This window comes from Balaenoptera acutorostrata, chromosome 6 (genome assembly GCF_949987535.1).
Source record: "Balaenoptera acutorostrata chromosome 6, mBalAcu1.1, whole genome shotgun sequence".
Taxonomy (NCBI): Eukaryota; Metazoa; Chordata; class Mammalia; order Artiodactyla; family Balaenopteridae; genus Balaenoptera; species Balaenoptera acutorostrata.
In genome coordinates, this window is record NC_080069.1 from 114006384 (window position 1) to 114026691 (window position 20308).

Here is a 20308-nt window from a genome sequence, read left to right on the forward strand (position 1 = left end):
CATAAACTGTGTACTGTATGTGCTCAGGGCTGGGTGATGACAAGGAGGAACTGTTAACAGAATGTAGGAGCCACATGGCCGTCCTGTCAAATTAGAAATTTGAGCAGATTTCTGTGGTCTATTTTGATCAAGATTCTCAATGTCAAACAAACAGGTTTTTCGATAACCAACTTGTTTCATTTTCGTAAGCACAATAGCACAGTGTGCAACAGTGAAGAAGCAGGTGGTCCTCGTCGACGTGAAATGAAGGCAACAGAAGAAGAGAAGTAGCACTTCCTTTAAGACATGCAAAGCATCATCACAGACGGACATGGCTTTAGCTTTTCCCTCTGAGAGCTTATCTCCTGTGCAAAACAGGCAAGCCCCCTACCTCCTGCCCCATTTTGCTCTAGTGCAAATTTCAGCTCTCTCCTGAGGAGGGAAAAGCTTAGGGTTCATGTCTACAAACCAGTGGCACTTACAAAAGCACAGAAAAGTCCTTTAAAAGAATTGCTATCTAACCGGTACAGCCATGCAGAAAGCAATCTGGCCTTAGATTCATAGCTTTGACCAAGCATTTCTACTTTAGGGGTTCTACGCTAAGGAAGTAAGTCAAGATGCAGATTAAGCCTTATGCATAAAGATGTTCACTGAAATGCTATTTATAATAGTGAAAAATTATAAGCGGTGTTAAGTGTCCAACAGTAATAGGAAAATGGCTAAGTTGTGGCATATCCAAACAGTGGAAGGACCGGTAGCAAATTAAAAATTATTACTGAGAGTAGACAAAAACATGTAGAAATCCCCATGCCATAATATTAAAATGAAATAAAGACATAAAATTCTATACCATATCAGTGAAGTACATTTATACAAAATATATATTCACAGAATAAAGAGGAGGATGAAGAAAAATAAAATGCTAACAGTGGTTGAATCTGGAATAATGGTATTGTGGATAATTTAAATTTTCCTATTTATACTTCTGTATATTTCCTATACCACATTTTCTACAGAGAAAAAATGTAATATAATATTGTTGCAGTGTTTTAGAATAAACATCATTTTGAAAAGTGAATCATTTCCCTTCCCTCGTTCAAACCCTTAAAGAACCCTTTCCTCCTGCCTCTTTGAACCTCACTCCCTCACCCATGAAAATTGACAATCTCCAAACAAAGTGGAAAAACACTGGAAACAGGAGCCCAGTGGAAAGGGTCTAAGCTGAACGCTCAGCTCTGTGCATGAGGTGTTGCTCTGACACGCTCCCGTGTGTAGAGCTGTGAATCCAGAGACTGTGTCTTTTCCACTGCCACATAGCAAAACACAACCGCAAGTAGAGATATCTGGGGAGGAGAGGAGCCAACTTACCTCCATTAAACTTAAATGGATTCCTATGAGGTAGGGCATGGGAGCACTGTGAAGAGAAACAGAGACACACAGCTGCTTTAATGTCTGTTGCTTCTGACAGAAAATTACAGATGGTTCACTATTTGGAGAAAAACTGTTTTAATAAACGTATGCACAGTTACATTTCCTTTCACAACAAAAATCCTAATGTGACATTTTGTTCCCAAGCTTTGAAACTTCGGCAGAATTTCAAAATGCGGGCAGCCTTAAAAGCATGGGTGGCGGGAAGAGCACTGACCCTGGCGTTAGTCCCTAAATAGCAGCCATGCGATTGCATAGCCTCAGTTGCCTTATCTTTAAAATGGCACTTTGGAATCTAACTGGCAGCTTGCTATCAGAATGAGAAAAGATACGTCGAGTGATTAGTACAGTTCCTGGTACAAATGGGAACCACTGTTGCCATGATTACAACAGAAAAAGCAGTTAACAATGTCAGACGGAGGGCATGATGTGCTTCAAAGAGGAATGATTTTTTATTTGCTGTTTCCTCCTGCCATCAAGAGATGTGATCTAACTGTCCATTCTGATTGGACAAAGTGCATCAAAGCCAGCAAGCATCTCCACCCCAATTGCACACATGCCATCTGATGACACTGTAATTCAAATAGCCCCTTCCAACTGCTTCATTCCCAGAGCAATGGGTTCCCTTAGTTAGTGACTGAGCAGGAGATGAGAACCCAACTCCAGGGGCTTTAAAACCTGGGCATTATGGATTGACTTCCTTTGGTTTCAGGGGCACACACATACATTATCATTATGATGCTACTTACCAACGATAAATGGGCTAGCCATTATACAAGGAACTTGAAATTCATCTTTCCTAACCCACACAACCTCACAAGGTAGGTATTATACCCATTTTACAGAGGAGGAAATAGGCCCAGAGAGCTTAAAGCACTTCTCTAATGCCATAAAACAAGCTGCAACCCTAGGATTTGACTCCAAACCTTCTTCCTCCGTGCCACACTGACTTTGTAATATTGGACCTAAAATCCCCAGGCCCACCTCCCACCCAGTGTTTTTCCTGCAGGTAGGGAGGTCAAGGAGTAGAGAGGAAGCGAGACACTGACAATGTTTCCATCTGTCTCTCCAGCATGGGATACATCCTGAGAAAGGTGCAAAAAGGTATTTTATGAGCCCAGTGGAAAGATACCTGGCTCAGACTTGAGGTGCCCAGGTACCTTTCCTCCGGGGCAGCTGGTGGCGTGGAAGTGGACCTAGGAGGGTGGCTTTCTTGGGGACAGGGTAGGGAAACGAGGAGTGGTAAGAAATGAAAAAGGAGAGGTTTGCTTTCCACAGAATGCTGAGGAGTTTAGGCTTTATCCTGAAAGCAATGGATGGGCAACGAAGGTTTTTTAAACATCATATGTGCATTTTAAAATTGCTCAAACATTTAAAAATAAGAAAGAGCACAATTCCCTCATTACCATTCAACAAATAAAATTCTTCAAGCAAAAATCCTTCCCCAGAATATAAAATGTTCTCCTTACTACAGACCTCTGCAGTAATATATCTTGGGAGCCTGTAAACCAGTCTTGAATATCAGCAGCACAGTTTGGGAACTATTCTTCTAGAAGACTTTTGTATTTGATAATAGCCAAAGAAAGAATTAGACACAAAACTGCAGTGAAAGTGGAGTTGTCTTTCCTTTCTTCTTCTTCTTCTCTCCTTTTAAAAAAAGGTATCTGCTGTGCACATTCAGCTTCCCTTTGCTTCTAGGGGCAAGGAAATGCCCTACGATATTTTTTCCCCTTAAACTGTAAACCATTAGTTTAGCTGCCAGCTACACAAATGCTCAAACTTCCCAGTGTGCCTGGCGCTGCTGTCCAAGCTTTCTCCAGTGTACACTGAAATGAATGTGTTTCTAATTAAGTAGCTTCAGGAACACGACAGCTTCAATGTCAAAAATACAAAGTCTGAACCCTGGCAGGAAGTCTTAAGACTGCAAATGCCTCATCTAGTGGAACCTTGCCTAATGTAATGAAAGGAAGCAGGAAGAGTGCAGAATTCCAGAAAAATGGCCACTTATTAATGTGTCCAGAAGTACAGCCAAACACAGAGAAGGGAGAAAACTCAAATCCATAATATTTAACCAAATCTTATAAACTTTCCCAGCTCCTACCAGCACTGTCATGCAAGTAACAAATGACCCTGAGTTTTAATTAGAATTTCAGAACTGAAATTCCAACAAATGAATTAATGTATAGAAAAGGACATTCAAACAACTGTGAGAAAAAGGTAAAAATAAATACCTACAGCAAAAGCCTCTGTATAATTTAGGCTCTTATCTAAGACTATAGGCTCTTATCTGAAAAAAAAAATTTTCTAGAATTTTAAATATGTAGGTTTTAATGCCATGCCCTTTTGTCCTGCAATAAAAATCAATGAAAGAGAGTAAAAAGGAGTCTTAGAAGTGATGGCAGATGTAGAAAGGGACAAAGTGAGACTCACTCTTCAGGTACCATTAGGTAGGCGCTTTTTTTTTTTTAAGCCCAATAATTTACCAAAGAGTAATTATGGCCTGTCATAGAAATGTAGTTTCTTAGCCAACTTAGGGCTGCAACAGCTCTGTATTTAGAAAATATTTAAAACACATTTATTCTGAAATCACAGCACGCCATGTTTTGTATGAACGCAAATTTGGACAAATACCTTTTACTGTGTCATCATTTGCTTACAAAACCTCAAATGTGTCCCTGAATCTACTGCTTTTTTGCTCTGCAAATATACTGATTACAAATTTCAAGTGGGGAGAGGGAGAGAGGAAAAAAGAAACCCCAGAGACTCCTTAACATCTCAATGTAGCAAATATGTAACTGGGTAATTCTACCTGCATTCTGAAAACAATTTATATTCTCAATATACCTCAATAGTTTTTGCAGCTACTGAATCATTCTCTTTTGTTTGTTTTTTGTTGTTGTTGTAAAGAGAAATTTTGGGGGGGGGGACACACTCACCCATGATCAAGTCATCTTATCACAACTACTTTTATTTTTGTATTATTCTCCTCCAATATTAACATTAATATTTAAAAATATCTTTGAAATTATAGAGTGCATATATTTTATTGTTTTCTCATTGGCTACATTAACATTTCCCATATTATACTGTAACCTTTGTGATTATTTTAAAGACTATGTAATATTCAACCAAGTATGGATGTCCCTTAATTTGCTGAACCCTATTGCTAGAGTTAGACGTTAAGTCACTTCCAACTTTTCACTATAAGTAACATCGTAATGAAAATGAACAACTTCATGTGCGTGAATTCCCAAATATGGAATTACCAAGTCAAAGGGCAGGACTGTTTTTAATATCTTTTGTTATATCTTGGCAAAGTGTCTTTTAAAAGGGCAGTACCAGCCCCAGTGGAAATCTTTCAAGATTGCTGCAAGGATTAGAGAGAACCCATGAAGTGCCTAGCACAGGAGCAGCACATGGTAGGCTCAGTAAGCTATTATGTCCAAGGGGGTTCTCTTCACAGCCCTGGCATGGCTGGTATGACTGGACCCATTCTCTTAGTGCCCAAAGAATGGTTTCTTGTTCCTTCCCTGGTTCTGAAGGATACCTGGCACAGTGCTGGTGAGGACAGTCGAGACTCCGTGATGAGTGTGAGGTGTCTGACAGGCATCACCTCTATACATGAGTTTCTGACCCCAAGCACACTCCCTTGTCACTTGTCTACTTACTGAGTTCAGTAGGGTTGTTTATCACTTTCTTCAGAGGGTAACATTTAAACTCGATTTTATGTACCACCCAAAATGCAAAAACCACCAAGTAAACTATGACTCATTACTTGCTTATCACACAGAATGACAAATTTGTAAAACCACTCATCACGCTTTCTTAAAAAAATATATAGCAAAAAATTGGTTAAGCTAGTCCTAAAAAACTTCACATTCAGAACCTGACTCTTCTGAATCATTTTCTGATTGAGAGTCATCAATGCCCATGTTTTTTCCAAGGTATCTCAGTAACAAAACATAATACTTTATCTAGACGCTATCTTCATTTGTTAGGTCCCAGAAAGAACTTGTTTATTGCTTATCAAGAAAATAACGCAAATATCTGTTTCACCAATAGTAAATGAACACCATGCTTCTCCGCTCTGGTGCCTTTCAACATTCACACTGACTTTACATTTCAATGCTGAATCTGACTGCAATTTGGAAGACATTTTAAATGGCAATTAGACACAACATGTGCAGAACCAACAGTGCACATAATTAAATTAAAGGGGTGATAATATTAACAGCTATGACCAAGTTCATGCATAGGCGGGCCATCACAACTGTGTCACAACTGCCCTATGGCTGACGGCGATTGTGGGATGCCACTGTACATCTCTGAGTAGCCGGATAGGGTGTATCTGCCCTAGGCCTTTGTTCTCTGGGAATTATGGCACTATCTGACTTCATCACTTTCATCTTGGAAGAGTAAAAGCTATTCTTTCTTCCTTCTCCCCTGAAAAGGAGAGGGGTTATATTGCTAGTGTCAAGGCAGTGACAATTTAATGACCTTTACCTGAAAGGTATGTTTACTTTGAATCCTCTTAAGGGGAAAAGGAACTAGTATCAACTGAGCTACTATAACCCAGGTGCTTTTGTGCATCACTTATACGTAATTCCCAAGGCAACTCTGCAAGGTATCACTACTACCCACATTTTCAGATTGGGAAACAGGCTTGGAAAGGTGAAGTAACTTGCCCCAGGGTCACAAAGCTAGTAAGTAGTGAAGCTGTAATTCAAAGCCAGGGCTGTTGGACTGAAAGCCTATACTGTCCCACAGCACATACTCAGTACTTAAGCCAAAAGAAAAGGAGTGCTGGAAAACCAAGGGGGCTATTCGCCCAATCCTCTCACCAACTCCAGACCCGCAATGCAGAGCACTGCTCTTATAGGTAAGTCCTGCAGCATGAGCTCATTCCTAGCAATGGACAGGCATGAATATGGATACTGCAGACTTATTAATGATCCTATAGTCCCCGTTCATTATTACTGCACTTTCTCAATTTGTTAATTCCTTTCCCCCAGATAACTAGAGCCCTTTTAATTATGTTTCCCTGAGGTGAGCGGCTACTAATTGGAAAAGAGTCAGGTGAAATAAAGGAACACTGGCTGCTCAAATATATAAAAGGCAGCTTCCCAAGACAAAGAGGGAGAAGAGGGGAGGGGAGGAGAGATGAGATGTGGAGAGAGGTAGGAGGGCCTCCACCCCCGCCTCCCCAGGAGCAACACCTCTTTGACCTCAGCAAGGATATAGTGTGGAGCTACCCAGGGGTTTGGAAGGTCTACTCTTTTTCTTTTCCCATATTAAAGCATAGTGAGCATTACAGTGTACACATCACAGCACCCATCTCGCCTCTCAGAGGCACTCCACCTTTTTAGCCAAATACCCAGATCTGCAAAGGGAGCCCACAAGTCTTTCCTCAGTTCACTGTCTTTAAAGGAAAGGAAAACTCTTGGTCTTACTCATTTGAGCTTTTCTTCCTTCCTTCCTTCCTTCCTCCCTCCTCTCTCCCTCCCTCCCGCCCCTCCTTCTTTTTTGAAAAGAAACAAACGTGTAAACACACTTTGTCTTACAGTTTAAAATTCTGCTCTGAAATAACGAAGCGCGGCATTGCTAGAGAGGTTAAAGGACAACAGAACGGGGGAAAGAAAGCGAACAAAGACCATACAACACACCTTGTTGGAGAACACAGATAATCCTAGTCTTCATCTTCCTGAAAGCGACCAGACAGATGGGCCGCAAGCTAATGCGATGGCCAGTGCCGCACAGGGAGCCAGGAAGAGCCAGCGCTGTCCATGGTGCACTTGCCATAGCCAGCACTAGGCTAAGGGCTTGACAGGCACTTTCTCACTGGACCCTCAGGACCACGGTATGAGGTAGGTACCACCACCGCCCTCCATACAGATGAGGAAACGAGGGCTGGGAAGCTAAACAACTCACTGAGGTCACACAGCAGCCCTGAGACTAGAACCCAAGTCTGTCACACTGAGAGAGAGCAAGCTCACTGCTTCCCAGGAGCCCAGCACGTGCCCGGCTGTGGAAGAAAAGTGGAAGGAGGTTCGGAGGTTTTCTCTAACCTGCTCCCTGGGGGCCCGCCAGCAGCTGTGCCAAGTCCCGGGCCCCTCCACGTTCTGTCCGAGACTCCGGCCAGCCCCTCACCACAGGAACCCCAACTTGCCTCTGAGCCGAGCCACGAGTGTCCCTGTGGGCCCCAGTCCCCGCCTCCTCTAAGTCCTACTGAACCTGTGCTGTCCGCCAAGCACCACTTCTCAGATCACCCCGGGGTTGCTAACACCTCCCTATTCAGAGGCTTTTGTCTGGGTTGCCCATTTGGCATAAAGCACGCGCTAATTTGTATGGTTATTCCAGACTGTCAGTCACAGGAGAACCAAACTTTGTTTCTGATTCCCTAGAGTCTATGGCGGGGCTGTGTGCAGAGCTGGAGGAATAAAGAGGCGGGTACGTGCTGAGTGCTCACCAAGTACCAAGGGCTGTGCAGGAGCCCTTATCTCACTTAATCCTCAAATAATCCAATTTATACCAACCATTTTATAGATTAAAAAAGGGATTCTCAGAAACTTGCCCATGGTCACAGTTAACGGTGATTCCAGCCCACATCCTCCTACTTCAGAGTCTCTTATACTACTGTTGCTTTACATTAACTTTTTTAAACCATTATGTTACACTTAACCATTATGTTACACTTAAGAAAAAAAATGGGTATTTGATAATTACAGCTGAAAAATAAAATAGCAAGTGGACATTTTGTAGCCAGAATAAAACTACATTTGCCAACTAGCTTAAATGAATTGACACCCTTTCTTGTTCTAAATAGAATTTAAGGCAGTTTATAGAAATATGTTCAATACAGCAGCAAAAATAGGAACAAAAATAGGGGCAAAGGGAAAAAACATAAGCCGGAGTGAGGTGAGTACTTCAATGTGTGTTGTGAGGTTCTGCACACCTGCTGGGATGGCCGCAAGTTTGGCTCTGAGTCCTCCAGCTGCCAACCCAAAGAGGAAAACAGGATTGTAATGTGATTCACGGTGTCCATAGAGAGAAATAAACTAGTCACTCAGGAGCTTCCATTTTAAAAAGGCAACCAGGGAGGGGAAAGAGAGAAAACTAACAACTTATGGTGCATTTACTACGTGCTCAGTGTTTTCCGTGTGTCGGTCAGTCAGTCAGTAAATATTACTATGTGTTGGGCACCACCTTGGGCTGAGGACAGAGGAGAGAAAAAATAGTTCTGATCCCTACCTATTTGGAGATTACAATTAATAGTGGACAGCCAATAAGCATATTCTTGTATGTGTGTAGGCTGCCGTGAGGAGACTTACAAAGTGCTGTGGGGCGGACCTAAGATGACCTCATCTCATTCCCACAGCAATCTTGAAAGGCTGATCTCCGTAATTCACAGAGGAACCCATGGCTCCAAGAGGTTAAGTGACTTGACAAAGGTCACAGCTGGTGAGAGGCAGAAAATATGACTTGAAAGGTAGAAGGGGTGCGAATGCCATTAGTTAATCGAGGTTTTCTTAGGGGAAAAAGTATTTAAGTTCTTGCCTGGTTTCCAACTGGCCCTCCCTGATTTATGAGCGATAGCAGAGGATGAGGAGCCCTACGTGTGAGGACAGGAGCAACCCCGGATTAGGAGAGGCGGCACAGACTGCCTCACTTCCATCTGTGGTTTCGGCAGCCAGAGCGTGGGGCTCACAGCAGTGGAGGAGCTGGGCGCGCGGTGCTGGTCACTGGAAATGGCCTGCTAATGCGAGACACGTGTGTATCTGAGCTGATGGTGAAAGTGGGGAGGGGGGACGATGCCCTCCTGAGTGTGGCCCTGTGGCTTCCTGGGGTAACCTTGGGGGTTGGGAGAGCGCTCCAAGCCACCAAACCCAACTGAAACAAACACAAGAGTTATAAAGATAACGCCTGGACGAAAACCCAGAGAGGTCAACATCAAAGCCTAGAGTAGTCCGCCCTTTTATGCCTCCTCAGTCTACCGGAAGGAGACAGACTTGGAAAACATCAGGAAGGGCTCCGTGGCTAAGACCACTGCAGCAGGAGAAGTTAATCACAGAGGAAAGGTCAGGAGACAGGGCTCTCTATCGCCCCAGAGAGTTCAGTGAGAACCGTTAACAGCCAGAGCCAGGTCGCAAAAGGAAGTCTCAGGTTTGAGCCACCAGCAACCCATGAGACCCTCGTAGAAATCCAGGAAAGAATGATGTACAGAAGAAATAAGAAGAGAAAAAGAGGTTTATGGATAAATAAACCAAGAGAAAGTAACCCCAAAAAAGAGTGTAAACGTTGAAAACCCAAGTGGTAACAAGGGGGAAAAAAATCTCTTCTTGTTTTTCCAGGACTAAGATACGTCACATGCCAAGGTGCATAGCATCCAATTACCTTCTTAGCCTAGTCTCTCAGTCTTTCAAATATTCACAGGGAAGACAAACCCACATTTGTTGAGAGAGAACTCTGAGCCTAGCACGACGCTGGTGCTTCATGCATTCTCGTTGTGGGAGAGGTAGCGACACATCCCCAAATCCCTGCCACAAGGTAACCTCCTCCAGAGCTGAAGCTTCTCTGAGGATGACATTACATGGTCTGTGGCTCCTGCGCTACTGGTGACCATGAACATATGTAGAATGTCTTTGCTGCAGAGACCACTACACTATGTCTTAGAAATTCCAGAGTTTTCTAAGTGTTGGATTCAAGACAGGCTCCAGGTCAGGCAGGAGTGAGGAATTACATACAGGATGTGACACAAGAAATGGAAAACCAGGCCAAGGCTTGGTCATATAAGAACAGATAAGAGCCAGCTATGTCCCATGGAGGCCAGGCAGAAACTGGGGCAAGGGAGGCAGGCTGCTGCCCTTTACCACATCAGGCAGCAGAAAGGGGACGGGGAAGGTGGGACTGGCAGGGTGGGTCCAGACACTCAGATGTAGATGCTGCAGCAAAGGATGTGAAGGACCATGGGGCAGTGGGCTGCAGTCAGGAGAGCTCCCTGAAGGGTGGATGGGTGAGCCAACAACCACCATCCCCGACTGCGGAAGGGTCACTCCCGTGGGAAAGGGACACTATGTCTTCTCTAACCCTCAGCAAGCCTCAGCACCCTCACAGGAATGTCAATGCTGAGGCTGGATGAGAGCTGTCACACATTGTACTCCTAGCACCTGTGCCAGCAGGGGCACCTTGGAGGGATCAGATTAAGGGTCTGATGCCAACCATCTACATAGACTACTCATTTTTATAGAACACTTGTTTTTTTGCTATATATACTTCTGAAAGGTTAAAAAGTATTATTTTAACTAATAAGGGTGGATTACCTTACTAACAACAATAAAAATTAGGCATTAAAAACCTAATGGATCGGGGCTTCCCTGGTGGCGCAGTGGTTGAGAATCTGCCTGCCAATGCAGGGGACACGGGTTCGCGCCCTGGTCTGGGAAGATCCCACATGCCGCGGAGCAACTAGGCCCGTGAGCCACAACTACTGAGCCTGCGCGTCTGGAGCCTGTGCTCTGCAACGAGAGGCCGCGATAGTGAGAGGCCCGCGCACCGCGATGAAGAGTGGCGCCCGCTTGCCGCAACTAGAGAAAGCCCTCGCACAGAAACGAAGACCTAACGCAGCCAAAAATAAATAAATAAATAAATAAAAATTAAAAAAAAAAACAAAAAAAACCCTAATGGATCTGGAATTAGATAGTGGTGATGGCTCCACAACCCTGTGAATATACTAAAAACCACTGAATTGTACACTTTTAAAAGGATGAATTTTATGGTATATGAATTACATTTCAATTTTTAAAAATCAAATGGAGAACTTGAAAAGGCAGTTTTCCTATAAAACCTATACAGTATAGATATAGATTCCTACAGAATCCACAGCATAGATAATGCAAAGAGCCATCTCTTCTCTCTCCCATTTTCTACCAGGGAGACAGTTTACTCAGAAATTGTCCAAAGCTTCCTCCAAAGGCTCTTGGCATTTTCAGTTTTAGGTGCTGCTGAAGGAAATGAAGGTGTATCTCAATATAGGGCTCAGTGACTGTCATCACCTAACAACTTCTTTTTAGGTGCCTACTTGATGCCAGGCTCTTTACGGAGAACTATATTTTTAGCTATATTCTGTGGATGAGGAAAGAGAGACTGTGTGATTCACCCAAAGACATAAATTCAGTAGGACCAGAGCCAGGATTTGGACCCAGAGCTTTGACTTCCAAGCCTGAATTATTTTCTACTCCTTACCCTCTCTGCTCAAACCTCAAGGTCAAGTTCAGCCAAATCTTACTAAGGGATTTACCCAGGAATCCATAATTTCACTTTGTTCAGCCAACACACATTGTGCACTTTCTAACCATCAGGCCCAGCACAGACCCAACTTCCCTCCTCCTTCTGTCTGAAACCGAAATCCTGGTCCTTATCCCCTCCTATCTTCCCAGATGAGTTCCTGTTGCAGTGGTTGTACCCCCAGAGCAATGGACCTATCATGGCCCCTTGATGCCTCCTAGCTTAAAAAAAAAAAACCTCCCAACTCTTGCCTGGACACCTGAGTTCTTTTGTGAAGCAGTGTTTCCTCAGATCCAGAACCATCTATAAGCTCCTATCTCCCTATGCCCAATGCCAGGGACATAAAAGGCACTCATAAATACTTGCTGCAAAATGGAAACGACACAGTTTTTACTTATGTGTTAGAATTTAATCTTGAGCAAAACTTGCACAGCCCAGAGTTTGATAAATAGAAAAGAATTTCGGTCATACCTGTCTACCTAATCCACTTCCATCCTACCTGGGTCTTGTGAACTTGAATTGGATTGTTGGATCATTTATATATATACACATATACAAACACATACACGTTAATATATATTGACTACAAATACATACACATAGTCAGTAATAACAAAAAGAGTACCTACTGTTTATGGAACACCTGCTTTTTATCAGTAGCTATTACTATTCACATTCAACAGAAGAGAAAACAGGCTCAGAGGTGTTCAGCGACCTCAAAACTAGTAAATGGGGAAGCCAGAACCAAAGCCGGGTTTTTCTGTTTCTACCATACCACATTTTGTTGATTTCTATCACTGCCACCAAGAATATCAACAATCCCACTTACTTTAGCATCAATCTATTCCCTGTGCAAAATTTCATGGCATCAATGAAGACAGAGATTAGAATGGACCCAGCTCTGATCATCTGTCACTTCACAGCTGTGTCTGGACAGATGCCCCATCACCCACATGGACTACGCACCCTGTGAAAAGGCATATTAAGACTGTTTGCTAAAAATCCTAGACGGAATACGTAATGCAGCCTGTGGGGGTTGATTCAGAACCCCATATACAGCACAGGTAAAGAGCCTAGAACTAGTACGTCTCACAGAGAATCTGTCTCACAGAGAATCTTCCACTCTGGGTGGAAGAATGGATTCCAGCGGCACCTAGAAATGTCAGAAAATATGAAGTATTTTACAAAGTCAGATACAAAATCCAAACCTTAATTGTACACACTTGATTTAACTTTTTGGTTCAACCATGCCCTCAGAGAACATCAGGAGTTAGCTACTAACTTGGCTCTTGGCCTGGCTGCCTTTTTGGGGGTAAAATATGAACTTGTCCTGATCTGCTTTGGAAATATTTTATCACATATTTGGAAATATGTTAACAGGTGTCCAGAATAACCTAAATATGCAATTCAATTTGGGAAATGATTTGTGGTCCTCATTTAGGACTACTTCTGAAGGAGTAGGGAGAAAAAGGTATTTACATGGGAAATACCATATGGCTTCTACTGGGACCTTTTATTAGTAACATTTAATTAGCATAGCATAGCATAGTGCCTGGTACATATTAAGTGCTCTATAAATATTTGTTGAACGAATGAATAATAATGAATGATAACATAAGTCCACAATTATTAGCAAGTCATCAAAAAGCCTATGTAAAGGATTTTTTTCACAAAATCTTGGTGATAGGTACAACTTATTCCATAATTCTTTAAAGGATATTACTAAGGAATGCTTTAATATGAGATGGCTTTGGATTTCAAGTGCAGGCTCTACCATTTCTTAGTTGTGTCATGGTGGGTAAGTCACTAAACCCCTCTGAGCTTCAATTTTCTAACCTATACAATGGAGCTAGTGTTTACCTTACAGTTTGATTTTAAAGATTTGCAATAATGTTTACAAAGAGCTTGACTTGCAGGCTGTACTCGATAGATGGTGATTATTATTATGAAAGGGAACACTGATTTTCATCAGCAAGTTAATCCTTTTGTCCCAGAAATGGGAAAGCTCTTCCAACACTGGCCAAGGTCAGGGCTGCCATCAGCCAAGGTAGGGAACATTCTCATTTTCACTTTCAAAATCAAGAGAATGGCACAGATCTCAGTAGAAAGGAACCAGCAGCACATGTTTTTAAATATTCATAAGGGCTGGAAATGTCTTACTCCTTTCGTTTTCTCTGCCATCTGCTTTTGTTTCTTTTCTTTTCATTCTTATGCCACAGCTGCAAATGAAAACAACCATACAATAACCCAAGTTAAATAAAAAAAAAAATCAAAATAAAAACAATCTGATGGGTAAAAAGAGAAGATGAATTATAAAGTTTTCCCTTGAGTTCACAAGGCAGCAGAAGCAAGAAGAACGTTTGATGTGAGTTAGACCTTCTGGAAACCAAAATCCATGCCCCATGTTTATAATAACCATAAGAGCAACCACCATTTATTAAATGGCCCCTATTTGCCACTTGATGATCAGTATCTCTAATTCCTAAAGCCACTCTTCAAAGCAGGTAAATCGAACCCATTTCACAGAAAACGAAATGGCAGATCAGAGAGGTAAAACAGACTTTTAATGGTTACACAGCTAATAAGAGATGAAACAGATTTGAACTTGGGTGTGTCTGAATACAAAGCCCAGGCACTTTCTTGACCACTCTCCCCAAAAATGGGAAGGAACATGAAAAAAAATTAATTTGGGAAATATTTAGGGCAGACTATTTGTATTTAATGGATTTATTCAGATAATTAAAATCTGTGATTATAGCTCTAATTAAAGTTAACTTAAATAACTGGTTGTTGTATTTGTGAATGTGCAATTAGTCTTCCACATAATTGCAGGGTTTCAGCATCATACTTTCCATTTATTCACTGCATCCCAGAGCTTTGCTACACTGACTTCTGTTCTACCAAAGGCCACATTACAGCTCTCGGGGTCTCTGGGTCCTCGGACCGTGACCTATGACACCCATAGTAGGGTCTAGGCTCAGCCCCATTTAGCACGTCTTTGTCCAAAAGTCAATGAACACCTCATCTTCAACTGCAATGTAGAAAGCTCTTACAACCTACACTGTTGTCCTGAAAACTCCTAGCAGCATGTACCTGAAGAAAAACTGGCAGCAGTGGTCTTCATGTGTTAATTACACTTGCGAAGTCTATTATGCATAGAAAGGGCACCTGCTGGCAGTGAAAATGACTAGAATCTGCCCTTCCTGTGCAGTGAGTAAATTGAGAGTTCATTTCTACAGGAGATAATAGTTTTCAGATTCCATTTCGTGTATCCCCTGCATGGGGACGTACTTAACATTTAAATCATCTGCAGAGGAACAAACCTCCTTCAAATCTACATGTTTCAGGCTCCTAGCACATTATTTAAAATGCTAGTTATCCTTGCTGGCTCTTACCACCAAAGATTAAACTCTACGGTGGTGAAAGTCACCGAGCACAATAGAATAAAGTTATTAGCATTGACTCAAATTTCATGACATTTGTAGTTTCTGACCAAAGCAGTGGTAGCAGGCTGAAGGTGATCAAATCAAGCCTTGAATAGAGGATCTGTTTTTTCTCTTGGGGTCTTTTATTTCATCATTCCTATATCTTGCAGTTAGTAAACAGATATCAATCTCCACAGGCCTGTAATCATCCTTAGGTCAGATGTCAAAAAGTCCTTTCATGAAAACAAGAGATCAGGAGAGAGACTGCTATCACACAAACAGAAACTTCCAATATGGAGCCTAATCACAAAACCCACTCAGGCTCCAAAAATTACCAGCCTTAACTCTGAGTTTCCGGAGTGAAAGTTTGGGGTGACAAGGGCTTCGCAGCCGTCCTTGCCAAGTCTCCCCTTCTCGGTTAGAGCTGTCAGCACCGTTGCTCTCGGTCAGGCTGGTGACAGTTCTTGAAAGGGTTAGAGTTTGAGAGGAAGTTGAAAAGAGGATCTCGGGTCAGCTTCCACGGGAAAGAGTGAAACAGCTAATAAATCCTCTAAGCAAACAAGAAAGGAGGGCTGCGACCTGAGATGGCAGCTGGAAAGAACAACTGGCCAGAATAAACACTGATTTTTTTCTTAAATGAAACTTTTCAATTATAAAAAAACTATACTTTTTCATTGTGTCGATAGAAATATTTGAAAGCATGGAAAATAAAGATCATGCGGAATTCCTCCCCTCCTCCCCAACACAAATCACTGTTAACATTTTGGTGTATTTCCTTTCAGATTTCTGCCTCTCTATACGTATGTATGTATGTATGTATGTGTGTGTGTGTGTGTATCTAATTTTTGTGTTATATATACACATAATTTTCATTTGTTTTTGTAAAAATGGAATGATACATATTTAACATCTATTTTAGGGTAAGTTATTAAGCCTCTAGGGGCCTCGGTTTACTGACCTATGAAATGGAGCTAATAATACCTGCCTTACAGGGTTGCTGGAAGAATTAAATGAGATCACAGATGTAAGGAGATGGTCCAACGAATGGGGGCCAAAGGAGAGATTCAACTATTGTTATCACTGATGTTACTGACAGAGCATTTTCTTCTCCATAGTTTTGGGGCTCTAAGCTGCTGGTTTTCAACTAGCTAACAATTTGGCAACTGAAACTTTCCAAATAATGGAAAGTGAAAACTGTACCATTAGGGAGGCAGAGGGACTCCAATGACTTTCTCAGCTCCACCAATCCCTGCACACAAAAGCCCCTGGGTGTTCCTACCTGAAGCATCGAGACACACAGGTGAGTCTCTTCCAGGGAGAACTCTAAGGTTTCCCTGTAGAGCACACGTCTGGGGTGAGGTGTGTGGGGGACCCTGAGGCACATGTCTGTAGGGAAGGGACCTCTGTCTGTGTGTGTGAGTATGGGGCCATGTACTGGGGGGGGGGGCGGTGCGTGCCTGTGAAGGGTGCTGTATGTCAGGGCCGGGGCACTGTGTCAGCAGATCCTCTGTGCTTAAGGGGACTGGGTGTCACTGTGTGAGTCTGTCTTAGGGGACATATGTCCCCTTTCCCACCTTTTCTTTCTATCTCCCTTCCACCTTCCTTGGGTGTGCTTGTTCTTTCTCTCCCCTTGCCTCTTTCCTCCTCTCTGGCGGCTGTGTCTGCCTCTGCCCAGCCCCCCAATCTTTCATTCAAACAGCGAACTGGATAGAGAACACGGTCCTTTCCTTTGAGATACGTGACAGCAGAAAAAACCAATAGAGTTGGTTCAGAAGCTCAAAAGAAGCAACAAATCTATGCAGAGAAATTGCCCCTTAATCTCATGAGAGGTAGGAGAAAGGCATGGATAAAGAGATCCACCTTGATAAGAAAGATACACACTAAAGAGAGAAATGAGCCAATTCACTTAGCGCTATGCACTAGAAAGGGCCGCTGATCTTCACTTCACGGCCCTGAGCTACATCTTTGCTGAACCCATGGCTTCTTGGGATGAGGATGAGCCCAACACATAACATGAGAAGGACTCCTGAATACCTTTAAATTCCCAGGATAATTTGGCTACCTGGGTGAACCTTTTCACTGAGAGGACTGCAAAACGGGCTGGAGATACCGGCAAAAATTATGACTGACCTGGACTCAATCTCTCTGAACCAATGGTAAATGTCCTGAATCATCTGTTCTTAAGTGACAAAGCTGTGACCCCTCAAATGGGGCCCTTTCTCCTGAAGCTCTCAATTTCTGGCAGACAGTGCAGAGCCTTTTCTATACATGTGTATTGCTCCCTTATCAACTTCTGCTGACTTGAGCTGTATGGAGATAATGTCTTTAATCATAATACACTGGAGAAAGAAATCATTTATAAGGACATTAGATCACACAGTCTTTTTTGTTAATCTATTGGAGACAGATAGTGATGAAGATGATGCTTCTGCAGAAACATTTACTGAGCATCTACTACGAGCCAGCTTTTCTACATGGTATCTTTTCATGTTATTTCATTCCATCTTTACATAATTATGTATAGAACAACTTTATTTTGCAGATGAGAAAACAAAGCTTTTAGCCAAGTGACTTGCCCAAGTGGTTAGCTGACTCTAAAGCAAGTCAGCCTCCCTCCCTCCCTCCTCCCCTCTCTTCCTTCCCTCCTTCCTTCCACTAAAACACATTTCACTGAATAGTGAAATTCCCCTCAAAAGACTTCAGAGAGTTTTGAAGGCTGGTTTGTGCTCCCAAACCACAGCTGAGGGCAAGTCTTACAAAACGTGCCAGGGCACGGCTGAAACTTGAAGACCTTAGGGATCTCAATTGTTCTTGACACCAGTTTCCATTGTGTCTTAGGAAAAAAAAAAATCACACAACTACTTGGTGCTTTGGTTTCCCTACACTGAGGAACGCAGAAGGTATTATCTACCCACTTGAACTCTTAAGAATGCCATGATATATATGAAAAGCTGGAAACAAACAGGCCATGCAATCAGGTGATCTAAAATTCAGATCACTTTGAAGTTAGTATTTTTAATTTAGAGTCACCAACTGCATTACAAGTTATAGACCTAACTTGCCTGGTCATTCTCTGGAGAAGGAAAAGCAGAGGACAGGGTAAGCAGTGGCCTTACCAGCAGTAGTCCAGCAGATGTGGAGGCAGGACGGGGATGTACACGTGCTGCCAGAACATGGGGTACAGCATCGCAGCAGACCCGTGGATGCAGGCAGTCAACTGCAACGGAAGCAAATTAGAGATTCAGAGCTAAACAATTAAAGTCAGGAAACACTGTCATTTGAGTTCAGCAATAAAACTAAATATATACTTATCAACATATTTAAAATTATAAGTTAACTCAATAACCCTAATTCAGATTTAATGAGAGCTTCCTTTTCCCAAAAATGTATTTTTTTCATGATTATGAAGCTAATTCACAATGACGGTAGAAAAATCTAGAAAATGGAGAAAGGGATAAAAGGAAAGTCTTCGGGCTTCCCTGGTGGCACAGTGGTTGAGAATCTGCCTGCCAATGCAGGGGACATGGGTTCGAGCCCTGGTCTGGGAAGATCCCACATGCCGCGGAGCAACTGGGCCCGTGAGCCACAATTACTGAGCCTGCGCGTCTGGAGCCTGTGCTCCGCAACAAGAGAGGCCGCGATAGTGAGAGGCCCGCGCACCGCGATGAAGAGTGGCCCCCGCTTGCCACAACTAGAGAAAGCCCTCGCACAGAAGCGAAGACCCAACACAGCCATAAATAAAATAAATAAATAAAATTAAAAAAAAAAAAAAAAAAGAAAATGCTCCCTAGGAAAAAAAAAAAAGGAAAGTCTTCACCATCTGAAAATAATTTAACATTTTGGGGTATTACATGCATATGGATTTTTCTAATAAAAATCAGGATTACTGTAAATACAGTGTTGATTTGCCCTTAAGTTAACATTATTTGCTGGCATTTTCCCCATATCTTTAAACATTCTTAGAAAACATCTTTTCATGCCACTCAATGAATTTCTCATACTATATTTAACCACTCTTCCATCATTAATTCATATAATCAGATCAGGTCAATAATTTTTATATATGGTTCCTAGATGCAGAATTTAAAGACATAGGTTATAAATATTTTAAGGCACTTAATAAATATAATAAATGTATTAATATAATAAATAGATGAAGGATTGAGGCTCTTTCTACTCCCCCACCCATGTACTGGAATGCTGGCCTCCCTGTACCTCACTGTACCTATCTTCATTTTATTTTTATTTCTCTGATCATGACTGAAGCTGAACATCTTGTTATATGTTCTAAACTATATTTTTTAAGTAAATGGTCTGTTCATATTCTTAGTCCAGTTTTTCTAATGAGAATTAGCATTTTTAAATTGATTTAAAAGCAAATATCGGATATGCAAAGGATAGTAATCCTTTGCAATGTTTTTGAAAATAACTTATCCTTATTTAATTTTCTTTGAATTTTTGGGTAAAGAGAAGGCTTAAATAATTACATGGGCAAATATTTTCCTTCATGATGGTTTCCACTGCTTTTATACTAAGAAAGTCCTCCAAATTTTTCCTCAGCATTTAACTCTTTAATCCAGCTGGAATTAATTTAGGTTTGAGGACTGAGGTGAGAATTTATTTTCTCCACACAGCTAATCAATTGCTCCAGCACTGTTTACTGACTAATCCTTCGACTCCCTCCTCTTTTGACTTGTTCCTATTTCATATTTCTTTTTTTTCTTAAAAGCTAGACACATCATACAATCAGTATTTGATATAACAGAAAAATTAGGAAACAAAGATACAATGGAATAAAATTGCTACAAAATTCAATATAGTGAAAGAAGGAAAAAAACGAACACCTTTGGAGATAGGACTATGAAGTGACAAAAGTCAACAACACATGTTTCTTTCTGCCTTTTTTCTTTAATGTTTCTTTGGTTTCTGGGAAGCCTGTTCCCCTGAGGACTTTGCTTCTTTTGGAAGCTGTTAACTGGCCTTTGCTGACAGAAGGACATTTACGTGGCAAAAGAGTGACGCGCCAAGGCCCAGTTAAAAGAATCCCAGAGGTTAGTGTAACATGAACAGCTTTAAATTGGATATTCTGCTGATGGTTCACAGTTGTGAGAGCTGTGTATTAAATCCAGGGCCTAATTTTCCCCCTCCTTTTCCCTCTAGACCCTGTTCTTTAAATCAGGTACATGCCACGAACA

General features: G+C 42.0%; 1 protein-coding gene across 9 annotated transcripts in view; it reads right to left on the minus strand.

Annotated features, from left to right (window-relative positions):
• The window catches only part of DENND1A (DENN domain containing 1A), a 537868-nt gene that overhangs the window by 204119 nt on the left and 313441 nt on the right, over positions 1-20308 (minus strand). For all 9 annotated transcript variants that reach the window (XM_007194701.2, XM_007194703.2, XM_007194700.2 and 6 more), the window contains 2 exons: positions 18230-18330; positions 1348-1393 (listed from right to left, as the gene is read on the minus strand). In XM_007194701.2, the coding sequence (XP_007194763.2) occupies positions 1348-1393; positions 18230-18330 (147 nt within the window). The remainder of the gene's footprint in view (positions 1-1347; positions 1394-18229; positions 18331-20308) is intronic.